The 13,601-nt window shown below is 33.1% G+C and overlaps 3 protein-coding genes across 3 annotated transcripts; all 3 read right to left on the reverse strand.

Annotated features, from left to right (window-relative positions):
* Positions 1 to 289: 289 nt before the first annotated feature.
* Positions 290 to 2,294, reverse strand: LOC128678138 (uncharacterized). The gene is made up of 4 exons (XM_053759482.1): positions 2,142 to 2,294; positions 1,364 to 1,910; positions 971 to 1,119; positions 290 to 599 (listed from the first exon to the last, which is right to left on the reverse strand). The coding sequence occupies exons 1-4, from the start codon at positions 2,170 to 2,172 to the stop codon at positions 406 to 408; spliced, it is 921 nt and encodes a 306-aa protein (XP_053615457.1). The 5' UTR covers positions 2,173 to 2,294; the 3' UTR covers positions 290 to 405.
* A 295-nt stretch (positions 2,295 to 2,589) lies between these two features.
* LOC128678146 (uncharacterized) lies at positions 2,590 to 4,408 on the reverse strand. Its single transcript, XM_053759494.2, has 4 exons — positions 4,249 to 4,408; positions 3,388 to 3,913; positions 3,159 to 3,259; positions 2,590 to 2,844 (listed from the first exon to the last, which is right to left on the reverse strand). The coding sequence occupies exons 1-4, from the start codon at positions 4,274 to 4,276 to the stop codon at positions 2,699 to 2,701; spliced, it is 801 nt and encodes a 266-aa protein (XP_053615469.1). The 5' UTR covers positions 4,277 to 4,408; the 3' UTR covers positions 2,590 to 2,698.
* Positions 4,409 to 9,268: 4,860 nt separating this feature from the next.
* On the reverse strand, positions 9,269 to 12,813 carry LOC128677183 (uncharacterized). Its single transcript, XM_053757859.1, has 2 exons — positions 11,005 to 12,813; positions 9,269 to 10,240 (listed from the first exon to the last, which is right to left on the reverse strand). The coding sequence occupies exons 1-2, from the start codon at positions 11,266 to 11,268 to the stop codon at positions 10,169 to 10,171; spliced, it is 336 nt and encodes a 111-aa protein (XP_053613834.1). The 5' UTR covers positions 11,269 to 12,813; the 3' UTR covers positions 9,269 to 10,168.
* Positions 12,814 to 13,601: the final 788 nt, after the last annotated feature.

Raw genomic sequence — 13,601 nt, forward strand, 5'->3', positions numbered from 1 at the left:
GTTATGCAGTACCCAGGTATGCTGATATAAGTATTATCGGGTTATTATTACTATCACAAAATTTGTTATCAAACTATTGCGAACTGACTTGCAAATTTGAATACCATTTGGCGACTTAAGTACTACCGAGAAAGTTTCATGGGAATTCTTATAGAAATTCTCATTACGAGTATATATTAAATGTTTTTGAAAACTTCTAGAGTAGCACATCACTAACTGCAACCTAAGCATCTAACTGTGTTCTGAATAAAGGTGACAGAGAAATTTGATGGAAAAAATAATACACATATTTGGTGTGCCATATATTTAATTTTCAATATCTCCGTTGAATTCGTACTTTAACGAGAAAATGCTGTAAATTTTAAAATAAGAAAATAATGATATTTTTTTTATAACATCATGATATTATGAATACTTCTCAAATATACCAGGTCGTTGTCTTATATATGGGATGCCCGTGCGGCCGGTCCCGCCCCCTCCCCTGCCGCGACCCCCGTCCCACCCACGTCCACCACCACCGCCACCACCACCTCCACCACCACCACCATAGTTTGAGTACCGTTGATGCTTACTTTCTTCCATTGAGTTCTTCCCCATTGCTGATATAAAATAATATTACAATAATTTATTTGTTTATATGTGTTTGTAAATGGAATATCGATAACTATATAAATCTTGTACCGTCAAATTTGACGTTGATTTTAACCGGCGCACCGCTGACGTTTAGCGTAAAATGGCGTACCTTGCTTTTTTCTGCGCACTTTAAAGTTTACGTCAAAGTTGACATTGCAACCCAGCCTAAGAATTATATGTAGTAAATTAAATAAATGATTAATTTGAAAAACAAATCACATAATAGTGAAAATCCTGTGAGTACTCAAAATCTTCTTCATATTAACAAGACTATTCAAAGGGTCCGTCATGATGCCTATTTCCAACGATGAAAATACAGATCATCATCAACACATACCTTCGCGAGAAAACTTCTGTTCTCTACCACCGCCTCTGCGCCGTTGCACCAAAGCGGATTTCAGTGGAAATCCCTTGTACCGGATCTCCTTGGGCCCAAGTAAGTTCGTTGGTAAAACCGATCTAGATTTCGACGACAACCCTGAGAGTCTACAGCAAAAGTAAAACATTAAAACAACAATTGACTTAATGTTTTTATATTGTGGTCATTTCTATAGAATATAAATGGAAGCATTCGCTAAAATTACTTTATAATACCAAATATCTAAATTGGTCCACTAGTTTGATTGCCACAACGATCTACGGCATCCTTAGATGTCAGATCATAAGCACGAATTTATAACACCACATTTTATGCGTCAACCTCATAGTAAAATAAAAAAAAATAACTCACAATTCAGACAACAGGTTTGGAGTTTTTTCCGTTTCCATCACTTCTGGGTTTAGGATAATGTATATTCGGGAGTAATCATTTAGACCGATATCGCCTGCATCTTCACGATTTTTGTATTCGGCTGATTCTTCCTCTTCTCCTTTTCTTTGCTTTTTATTAATTTGTGATAGTAAAAGTTGCACCAATTGATTTATTTCACGCGAGTTCTTTTTAACAACATACGAGTAACTATTAAGATCCTTTTTGTTATTAACCAAATATCTATCTTTCCTGTTATCATTCAACTTGGCAAGGTATGAATATAGTTCTGACAATTTTTTATTTTGAGTAAATTTTTTATTTTTGTTATTATCAAGGGAGTTCTGAAAGTATCGAACAAGTTGTCCAGCTCTCAAGGTTTTATCGTTCTCATCAGAAACCCCGCTGTCATCAGACGTCGACGAATAATCGCTATTTTGCTTCGTTCTCTGTTGTTGTTCAATTATATCTAATAAATCGTCAACAATTAACCTGGGTGCACAATAAATTTCGTTTATTGTAAAGGCGGCTGAAAATTAAATTTGAGAAATTGCATTAAAAAATTTAGGATTCAAATATATTTAAATAAATATTGTAAGTAAAACAGTCATAGTAGAAGTATACCCCTTTTATACCATGCTATAATAAATACAATAATAAAAATTGATATATATACATGTGAATGATTCAGAAACTTAAAGTATATAAAAAGAAAACAGTGCAACAGAAAATTTGTACAAGATATATTTTTGTTAGTTACCAAAATGTAAAATCACTAGGCTCAACATCATAACCTCTGCTGAGCCGAAACTGTTTCAAAACCTACATTTTACTCGTTATCAGCCGCTATAACTATAAAACATTTATATCATTTTTTCAAATTTTATGGTGTACTTTGTTGTACTATTACAATTTTTGGATTTTTTATATAACTTTCTGTTTTAAATTTTTCAAGATTAAAAAAATATATTTAGACAACTTATCTTACATAAGTTTAACGAAACAACTTGTGGAACTTACTTACTTTTTTTAAACCCCGACGACAAAGAGAGACTACAAGAGTTACAAGTTTTACAAAAGTTGCTCACGGAAGCAACTTACTAGTTGTATTTCAAGTTATGTTTCGCTTCCATGCCTGCCTAATGAGTAAAATAATGATCATAATAATTTTCTAAAAAATATGAAATAATTAAATGGAAGAAAAACTATTTTCTTAGAAATAATTTTCTTTATTAGTAGTTTAAAGAACACTGGAATAAGTGATTGTCATGATAAATAAAAGATTTAATTAATTTAAAGTTTTTAATTAATTTCTGTTTACTCGTTACGGTCTCGAACGTAAATATCTCCCCTGTTCCGTATGTACGGTATGGCTGTGCGACCGCCCCCGCCGCCGCCGCCTCCGCCGTAGTTGTTGTAACGTGGGCGCTTGGGCCGCTCTTCAAATGAGTCCTTCATGTACGCTGAAATTAATTACATCCATCAAAATATGCAATTTACAATATAGTCAGCTAACTAAATCAGATCGGTGACCAAGATTCTCTGAAATTAAAATATGACCAGAGTAATCTACATTATAACTATGTAATGAATGAACATAAGGAAACAATCTACTTAGAATATAAATTAACAATCCAAAAAGTACACGAATTTAATAAATTTTTAACTTGTTGTTTAAGTGAATGGTTGATAAATCTTATCCCTGGCATACCAACAAATTGCATTGCACGAAAACACAAACTACAATATCTTCGAAAAGTTCATTTGTAACACATACCTCCCTTTTCTGCACCGTCACGTCTGTTCTGTCTATTGGCATATGCTCCTAATAACAAATCATCTTCAGTTTGTGATGATCTCGAGAGAAGCCGGGATATCCTGAAAATATTTTAAAAATATATTTAGATATATGAAAACATATTGAGAAATTAGTGAAAACGATCTCCTTATGTAGATCGTTTTCACTAATTAATGCAACACTCAATATTACACAACAAAACACTCACAAATTAGCTATCTTTCTTTTATTTTGACTATTTCTCACCGCGTCCGGATTCAAAATTATATATACTTTGGAATAATCACTGAGACTCCTCTCGTTTCGGTCCTGATACGTTTCCAATAAATTATTAGGAAGCAGTTTATTCTTATTATAACTTTTCTGTCTATCGTTCCTTTTCTGTAATAAATCATAGGGACGTATTTTTTTCTTATCCAAATAACTATCGTCATCATCATCATCATCTTTGTTCTGATCTAGAATTCGATTTAACTCTTCAACATTTTCATTTGAGTCGTATCTATAAAGTTTCGATTCCTTTCTAACTTTCCTTTCCCTTTTCTTTTCTTCATTAAGAGATCGATGTAGCAAATTAACCAGTTGACTATTTCTTAACGCAAGCCTCTCATAGGAGCCACTGTCTGAGTCACTGTCACTTCTTTGTTGTTGTGTTTGTATGATATTTAGAATAGCATCGATGTCACTTCTTGAAAGACGATTACTATGGACTTCCACTAATGGAACAAGAGAAGCTAAAATCATGATTATATGAACATTATTTAAATAATTTACGCACATTAATTGGGAGAAAAGGTGTACTTACATAAAATGTTGTATAGATTATATATTGAATACTATAGAACTCCGAAGCTTCCTAAGCTGTCACGTCGGTGTGCCTAGGATGTCCTTGAAAATTTTGGAAATTCAGCAAGAAAATGGCTGTACTTTGTATTGGAAACTTTAAAGAACACGGTCTCCTCGTGTTCCCCGTATAATCAGCAATGGGATGAAATATAAAATAATTAAATGTATATTTTTAAGGTTTATTAACCACGACGTAGGCCATAATAAAAAGGTACATACTCACCAGCAAGAATAACCAATAAGTTCAACATGGTGGGTGCAGCCTAAGTGACATGTGCTGCACTACATTTGAATTTCGAACAGTTATTATCAATTGCTCCTATAACATTTTATCGTTAGCCGGTGATTTCAATTTTTAATTTTCTCTTATCAGCTTCTGAACGAAATTAATATTTATCGTATTTTACGTGTAAAAGAGAATTAACAACAATACTAATTTTTGTCTGCAGCTTTGCTGAAGTAATATTTGAAATGATTAAAAATAGGATAAAAATGAAGTTGTTGATCTATAATTGCAATTTTGATATTTTTGTAGTGTAGGTAAATATATCCTAATGTAGTCCTATATGGGGAAACTGCAGTTGTGTTAAATCAAGTGTTTTCTGTACAAATATCATCATGATTAGATTATTACATGTAAAATTGGCAGAGTTAACTAGTTACTATACTTAATAATAACGATAAAAGCTTGGTGGAGCCTTCAATACGAAATTGCATAAATAATCTAGATTTTACGTTATTTTGTTATCTGTGTAAAAGTACGCAATTTTATATCTTATCATTGGAGTTACATCAAACAATTCGGCTGATTTAAAAGGCTAAAAATCATTTTGGTAAATTCTCGGCTAAAATTTCGCATTTTTGTCATGCTGGGCATTCATTTAAATATAAATATTTTTGTTTAAAGTCGCGGGACAGTCTGCAATGCAGACATTCAGTGTTTTACCTGAAATAAAGAAAACTACATTGTTCCCTCTGGGGAGCGAGCAGGAACTAAAAGAGAAATAATAGCCGCCTATACCGACGGGAAAGTGCGGTTTGCTAATTTTATGGGAGGACTGATTAAGATATATGTTCATTGGGTGTTTCAGCGCCTCTGTGGTTTACTATGTCTGCCAACGATATATGAACAGAAAATTGAAATAAAACACAGTTTTATAACAATATACACTTACATAAAAAACTGTATAAATTTACTAACTATTCATTGTAAAATATAATTGATTATAAGATGTCCTATCCACTAATGTCGAAGTAAAGAATATGGGGGGACACATTATTGTAGCTGGAAACGTAATAATTTTATGTACCTATAATGTAATGTTGTAAAGGTACGTATTAATCAGATTTTAATGTTATAATCCCTTTTTTATTTTATAGCATAATTATTATTAATCAAGTAATTGTACCTATTTGTGTGTCTGCCTTTTTTATTAGAGAGTTTTAAGATCGAACGGAAATCTTAAGCTTTTATAAAACTATACAAAGCTACATAATACATCGATGTCATCTTCAAATTTTCATAGAAGCCACAGAAGTAAGCGTTATATTTCTAAATCTAGGAATCAAAAACAAGATTCTTTCAGGAAAGTTTGGTTCCTACTTAATATATCCGGTATTTCAGGACTATCACGTTAAATCGTTGAACGAGCTATATAATATATATTGTGTGTTATTCAAATTAGTTATCTTGTTTTCAACATTATTTCATGTACAATATAGAACAAGAGAACACTCAATGCAGGATACTAATATATAATTGAATGCAAAAAATTAAAGAAAACTGGTTTCTGAGACGTCAAACCTACTAACTGTAGGATTGTTTATATTTTATTAAAATTATATTTACCAAGTTGTAAATATATCATTTTCCGAAAACTCGCTGCGCTCCCCTGCTCCGTACCCGTGGGAATAGCCGGGTAAAGTACCCTGTGTGTTATTTCAGTTTTCATTCTACCGTTAACAAAGTTTATTAGAATCCAAGTTTATAAATAACATCCATTCTTACAAATTTCCACGTTTAAGTATATACCTATCTATGTACATAGTAGAATAGTCTTAGTATTCAAATTTCCTTCAAAATATTTTTTGTGAGAACTTAAAAACAAATGTCTTAAAAAAGCTTCCATTATGTTATACAGGGTTTCTTTCCAGGTTTTCTTTGATACATACTAGATTTCTCTACTCTTTAAATGGTAAGTAGCCAATGCCTGATAATAATATTGTAAAGACCCCACAGAACAGATTTAAATTACAATAAATTAACCTAAAAAAACTTATTCATAATCATATTCAAATATCAAATTAATATCTCGTACATTTTTGATTAAATCTTACGAGTAACTGCACAAGTAAGTATATGTTATTGAATACGCAGAAAAAGTGAAGGCTCTAATACTTTCTTATGCAAATCGTACCAACCAGGTTTGCGTGTATGTTAAATGGGTTACTGAATTCCAGCTAATGGCCCTCAAGCACGGAAACTTTTGACGCAATTAATTTCTATATATCTGCGTATATTTTATCAAAACTTGGAAACAATGTTAGTGTTCATTTCATATTTTACTGTCAACTACTTTCAACTTTCAAGGGTGTAAGAGTAAGAGTACTACCACCTTATCAGGCGTCCTACGTGAACGACTTAAAGCTGCATGACACAAAGCAACGTGCGTGTATGAATAATTAAGGTGACAGCATGTGCTACAAATTAAACAAAAACATCTAAGATCTTGGCGCAACGCACCAAGTTATTTCAACAAAGATGTAACATTGCATGCCTTATCAATCGACCTAGGTCTACGTGTCCACTATGATGACAGTACGGGCTACAAATAAATACTTGTAAATACATCTGAGGCAACGCACCTTGGACAATATAACCTCATGATTTCAATTATTAAAGGTGGGTCGCATCACTCAAATGTGACGTTAAAACTGTGAACTGGGGACCTTAGACTTTAATCTTTAGCAAATATTAGATACTTAGGTACTATTTATTTATCTAATTTTTTATTTTCGTGCGTTCCATCCGAAATGGTTTGGCGTTAAATTAAATTCACAACAGAAGATTTAAAAAACTGTTTTTTTATTAATTTAGAAGTTAAACAAGTGAAATATGTCGTAAAACAGGCAGAGTCCGAAAGCAAATAGCAAAAACAAGCTTTAAATCATACCGAAATAATATTGAATAAGTAATAATTTCATAAATCGATTATCCAGAATCAGAGGGGCTCGAGTTTCCAAGAACCCATATTAGGTATTTATAGGGTCGGTAACCTGTGTTCATTCTTATAATAGTACAAGAAAAATTTGCATGAAATATTTACTAACTACCTATTTAGTACCTATCTCAGATTAGTTATAGTAAAACATATCAAGTAAGAAGTGTTACTTGAATGGTAAGCAATTGTAAAAGAGGTACCTAAGTGAATGTACATTTTGCACGTTATGAATGTGGGTTAATGTTTCTTAAGATTTTGTGGTGGCTATGTTCAAAACGCCATAGTTTTTAATAAGTAGTACAATCTAATCTACTATGTCATTCAATTTTTCTACTTCACACAAAAATTCCTAATAAATGTATGATATAAATACCATTTAAGATATCACACACGTGTATGCAATCATATTAATCAGATTAAATTTTGCCGAATCTAAATGAAACTGTACCTTCGCACTAGGTTTGTATTTAGTGTCAATTTGGCGATTGATTAAATTCCGGCACCGCCCGCAGGAAATGAAAGCTGGCGGCGGCTCCAGTTTCAGGAGCTTCAGTAAGACTTCGTCGCTACTTCAATTACTATAAGTCTATCTCCGAAGTAAATTATTTTTAATAGTAGGTCTAGTGGGCAAACGAGCTTGCGGGTTTTGTTATTTTATTTTCTGCCTTCTTTGCTTTTGTCTTCAATTTTAAATGACATTTTGAAGATATCTTAGCGCATTGTAAAATCAGGCACGTAGTTACCTATTATTATAGATATAGATATTTACATGGTTACATGGTTTTATAAACGAACGCATCTTTATTTTCGTAGCATTGTGCTACGAAAATGCTACGCTTTCCAGTAGGACCTCTCTACTTACAACTTCTCACAACTGACCTAAGTACATTTTCTCTGGTCCTAATCAATCTGATAGATATATTTATCGCAAGTAAAAAAGTTTATGTTATAAATTTTTTAAAGACTTTATCCAACACAAAAGAATAAATATTTTCAAAAAAAAAGTATAGAAATAATTAGCCAAAAATACACAAATGCACTATTTTGTGTGGTTTAAATTTCAAAATGAACATTTTGAATAGAAATTGAAAACTAACCAAACTATCAACTAAACGGGACCAATTCGTTATGGACGTTTTTTTTTTTTTTTTTATATATTAGGACAAATCACACAGATTGAGCTAGCCCCAAAGTAAGTTCGAGACTTGTGTTATGGGATACTAACTCAACGATACTATATTTTATAAATAGATACATATATAAATAAACATCCAAGACCCGGGCCAATCAGAAAAAGATCATTTTCCATCATGACCCGACCGGGGATCGAACCCGGGACCTCTCGGTTCAGTGGCAAGAACTTTACCACTGCGCCACCGAGGTCGTCAAACCAGGACGTACCTGCACATATCTATCTAATATGACTTGCGGTAGGCACCTTTAATAAATGATATTGTTTGAGAGATTGTAAATGAATAATAAATTCATTTACAATCTCATTGTTGAAACTGTGTTTTACTCTTAGTGCAAATGGTATTGGAGTGTTTCACAAGTACCCTAAGGCTATAAACCTTCTACATGATATATACAGAGCCTAAGTATGTACTCACCTTTATTTATATTAAGTATTACAGATTGTATATGTTGCCAGTCGTATAATAGAGCAGTATAGTATCTACGGGACGTGGTAAATTCTCTTATTTTATATTGCAATGACATTATTCTGAATAGACATAGCCAAAAGACGGATATTTAATAGCAGAAAATAATGTTAAAATATAATGACTTTATATTTCCACTGTGCGTCCCGAGACAATGTTTTCACTGTCCATTTCGTGACACTAATTTTAAAATACATTCGTGCGACTTGGCTTTTGTTTAATGAATGACCTGTGATAATTATACGCAGTTTAAAAAATATACACGGAATGATTTCAAATTTTGTTTTTATTGAAAGAGTTTATTTCATAGGTATAAAATAAAGTGTTCATGTAAATGTATCAAATTAATACCTAGAAATAGTAATTACAAGCAATTAGTGTGATTTCTTAAACAATGACAACTAAAAATACATTCTTAACTAAATTATACTAACTCAACTAGATGTATCTGTCTTAATCCTGTCAATTTTACATAAAAATATAAATTTTACCAATTAACTCGGCAATATGTAACAGGCACATTTCAGACACCTAAATACGAGTATAAAGTACTAATACTATTATTCCCTCGAATCCCAATAGAATTCCAAAGATCATAATTTACTACAAAATAAATATTTTTTTTCGCACTCAAATGAAGTTACCTGACTTTTCTGTACAACTCCCTACCCCCCTCTCTCCCTCTTGGGATCACCACCGGTTGGTCTATAAAACCATATTTTATACATAATTCAACATTTTCTCGCTCACATAACGCAACATTTTCCAATATTTTATATAAGAGAAAATGACTCTTTGAAAACTGTAAAACCGATTTATAAATAAGTAAAAAAAAGTTTGTAAAATGTTGTATAAGTAAGCATTAAAACAGTGCATGGATGTTATTTAAATGACTAAGCATTTTTCTTTAAAAATAAGTTGATATTTCAACGAAAGAGATATTGTTATATGCGAGCATCACAGGAGTACTGCGTTGTATCATATTATATACTAGCGGCTCGTCCCGGGTTTACTCGGATAAAACTATAATAAATTATGCACTTAGGTGTACACCTAAGCCTATACCTTCCTCAGGAATCACACTATCTAGGTATTGGTGAAAACAGTATAAAAATGCGTCCGATAGTTTATCGCGTTCATACAGTCAGACGCGACAAGGGGACTTCTTTTATATGTAATAAGGATAAGGATTAATAAGGATTTCTCAAAGCTATAAACTTCTAGCAGCTGCAGAGCAATCCTGGTTGTAGCTGCCGCCATGTCAGCGCTCGGGAGCAGACATTTCATCATTAGCGTGAGGAGTGCCGCACTTCTCACAAAGTATCATGAAGCTCTGGAAAAGGAAAACAATATTATTTTCTATCCTCTTCTATCGAATCTAGATATTTCACCGACGTAATATATGATGGCCTACTTATTGTATAGCGGCAATACTATTTGACATTATAATGGTAAGTGGTAATTTTTAGGGTCCGTACAAAAAAAAAAAGAATTCTTATAGAATCACTCGTGCGTCCGTCTGAACAGACAATTTGCTCTGAATCTATTCGACCAAATCGGATGAAGTTTGGTAAGATGGTGAAATCCTAAGAAATGTTTGAGGGAAATATTGGGAATTAAAAATCAGAACGCAATGGAATGAACTTATATACTGTGCCGACCCCACATGAGTGGGATAAAGTCAAGAAGAAGAAGAAGAATTAAACAAGTTTTGTAAACCTTATTGTGTCATATATTAAATGAAAGGGCTCGTTAATCTCAAATATAGCTAACTACTACTGAGCTTGTATATTACAGGAAAACCCATAAGAATTCTATAAATTGTAGGGAACCCCCTTCCCGCGAGTTCAACTCGCACTTGACCGTTTTTTATGAATGTTAACAGTCTCAAGAACTCATTTCGTAATCGAATTGTTGGCCACAAATAACGATAATTAGAAGACATAAACTAATATTTAAACTAATTAGAATTTTGAAGGCCAGCCTCATCAAGAGCAGAAATCTTTGATTTATTATAGTTTTTTCAATTATCTATTCAAACAGGTTGTAAAGATTAGTACTATGTATTTGGTTAGTAATAATTACAAAAAAACTTACCAAATTATACTGCGAACGAAGAAGATCCATGGCTATGTCAAAATTACAATCTGCTTTTGGCCTGTATTTCTCCATAAGCTCTACTGATCGCTCAGTCAACTCTTCAAGTTCTTTGAGGGTGACAGGTTCTCTGTTTTTCATCTCCTCGCGACGTCTCCCGTACCGCGTCCCAAATCGCCGATGACTCCGGGACATCCACCTGGCGCTACCCCGTTCCCCCATCGCTCTGCCCTGCTGTTCGACCGGATTCGGAAGTTTCACCATGTTCACTCCTTTACTAACCACTTAATAATGATTCAAATTTGGACTACCTGGATTTTTATACACAATTTGCCAACTACCAAAATCAAGTCAATCGATTCCATGAAAAGAAATATTAAAGCCAAAAATAAGACTGCAATCATTAACTAATTATATTGACAATATTTTTGGAATTCAATTACTATGAAAATAGTGTCAGAGCAAACACTTATCTTGATCATTACCACGGAAAGAATGGCCCGGGGGTGTCTCAGTCATTCTAATGAGCACAAAATTACCACGTGTCTGACGTATGGTGTTGGAACAGCAACAATAGACCTAAAAACAGGTTCACAGGTAGCTTATAAACAAAAGCTTGCAAGTTTATCGGCCCTTTCCAAATTCCAGGTACTGTTAACTGTTTAGTCATTATAAAGTAAGTACCAACGCTTTTAAATGTCAGTCTGTGTTACTTACCATCATTGCGCACAAGACACACTTGATAATTTCGTTAATTTAAAACAATGGTGAAGTTGCCTAAAGAAAGCAAAGAAACTGGGTCGCCATGTATAGAGCTGTTGGAGTTGCCAAATTACCACCTGTATCTTCATAGCGCGCCGGAGCAGCTGCTGCAGCTGGAGGAATTAACAGAGCTGGCTGCCTACTACATGCGCCCCTCCTACACCACATCGAACATCTCAAATGTCAAGCAGTTATTTATGGATTGCCTGCGACGCTATTTCAATCTAGTAAGTGATTTGTTTGTGATGTGTTGTCGTAAATTTTTAATTTCACATATTTTTGTAATTTGTAAAAATTATTATCCAAAATAAGTCCAATACCGTTATCCGTAGAACGCCACATGTTATTTTTATGTCACTATTAGCAGCGCACTGAAGTCTGGCTCGTAAGGGATGAAAGTCTCTGTTTCTCTCTCTCTCATCTGAGCGTATTCCCGGTTTTTGCTCAGCCGTTGAGAGTCGGAGCCCAGGATCCACTTTATATCATCCTCGACGATAGAGAATAAAAGCACCAAAATATTAATACCTATGAAAGGTGCAGTTTTTAATTTCTATGCTAGTGAGGTCTCGTAGAATGGAAATTGAGAAGACGAAACAATAGCAAACTTTCTAAAGATTCCAAAAATCCATTTCGGAAAGAATATGCCGTCCTATTTGTAATATAGGCGCTTTTCAATAGATATTTACTCGGTGACCTTTTTAAATCGTTGTCTTGTTAAATTTTCGAAACAATGTTTAATATCGTTTGGGTTCTTTTCATTGATTGATCCGCGTCATTAAATCCTGATTAAACTGCTCCGGATTAAATTTCTGGAAAGAATAAAAGCAAATGTCATAATTTAAGTATCTATTTTACAAATGCGAGAGTTAAAAAAATATATATTATGTAATATGTTTTTTTTTTATGAAGTACATTTGTTTTGACTAAACTACGTTTTATATAAACTAGAATGTCGATGATCGTACTAAATACTTAGGGTGAGTTGCACACTTGAACTCTAACGTGGGCAGAAAAACTAAAAGTAAGCCATTTTGTTTAAACGTCAGCGACGCGCCGGTTAAATTCAAAGCCAAATTTGAAGATGCAACTCGTCCTTAAGTATTTAACTTAGCAAATAATGTAGCTACCCCCATAAATTGAAACACCCTATTTCAACGGAATTGTTTGGATGGACTACTTACGTTTTTACACACGCTGAAATGAATAATTGCTTACTACCTACCTATAGGTAATTTCAAACGACTATTTGTTTTCATAGGTTAATAAAGCTGACCCAAATAAATCGGGTTTGTTTCAGGAATTCAAGATGCGGTGCCATAGATGCGGAACTCCGCATTACCAGGACGAAATTACTGCACCAGAACGATAAAGCAATGAACTTTTGTAAAAAGTAATTTTGCAGTAAAGATTTTGTTATACATAATTCATTTTCTATTTAAAGGTACAATGTCAAGAGATCATTGGCAGTGAAACACCTACTTGATAACAAAAAAAATGGATAAGTTAAGTACATCTATTATTGTCTTTCGTAATCATATAAAAGCATATAAAAGCACCATTAATTTTCTGCAGTAATGTAAGTTACAAATTAATGGCCATTAAAGATTATTAATCACCATAGCCCTCAATTATATTAAAATTTAATACTATTTACATATATATATATCTTAATAGTTTCTATCATATAATATTTGTTTTATAGGGAATTTATATCCTCTTAATCTTTCGGATTTTATAACCTCTAAATTTATATCGGATGTTATTTTTTATTATTACCTGATTTGTTCATTTGTTCACAATGCATCTACTCAGGCGGCTACTGTCACAGCAACATA

The sequence above is a fragment of the Plodia interpunctella genome, chromosome 2 (genome assembly GCF_027563975.2).
Source record: "Plodia interpunctella isolate USDA-ARS_2022_Savannah chromosome 2, ilPloInte3.2, whole genome shotgun sequence".
NCBI classification, from domain to species: Eukaryota; Metazoa; Arthropoda; class Insecta; order Lepidoptera; family Pyralidae; genus Plodia; species Plodia interpunctella.

What these genes read in the sequence shown, in the direction of transcription:
- LOC128678138 (XM_053759482.1), bottom strand. Translation starts at nt 2,172, where the DNA reads ATGATGTTGAGCCTAGTGATTTTACATTTTG. An exon ending in CCTAGTGATTTTACATTTTG is followed by an intron (nt 1,911 to 2,141) that starts GTAACTAACAAA and finishes TTTAATTTTCAG; the next exon opens with CCGCCTTTACAATAAACGAA. An exon ending in CCAAACCTGTTGTCTGAATT is followed by an intron (nt 1,120 to 1,363) that starts GTGAGTTATTTT and finishes CTTTTGCTGTAG; the next exon opens with ACTCTCAGGGTTGTCGTCGA.
- LOC128677183 (XM_053757859.1), bottom strand. Translation starts at nt 11,268, where the DNA reads ATGGTGAAACTTCCGAATCCGGTCGAACAGCAGGGCAGAGCGATGGGG. An exon ending in TTCGTTCGCAGTATAATTTG is followed by an intron (nt 10,241 to 11,004) that starts GTAAGTTTTTTT and finishes TTCCTTTTCCAG; the next exon opens with AGCTTCATGATACTTTGTGA.
- LOC128678146 (XM_053759494.2), bottom strand. Translation starts at nt 4,276, where the DNA reads ATGTTGAACTTATTGGTTATTCTTGCTG. An exon ending in CTTATTGGTTATTCTTGCTG is followed by an intron (nt 3,914 to 4,248) that starts GTGAGTATGTAC and finishes TCATGATTTTAG; the next exon opens with CTTCTCTTGTTCCATTAGTG. An exon ending in AAAAGAAAGATAGCTAATTT is followed by an intron (nt 3,260 to 3,387) that starts GTGAGTGTTTTG and finishes AAATATTTTCAG; the next exon opens with GATATCCCGGCTTCTCTCGA.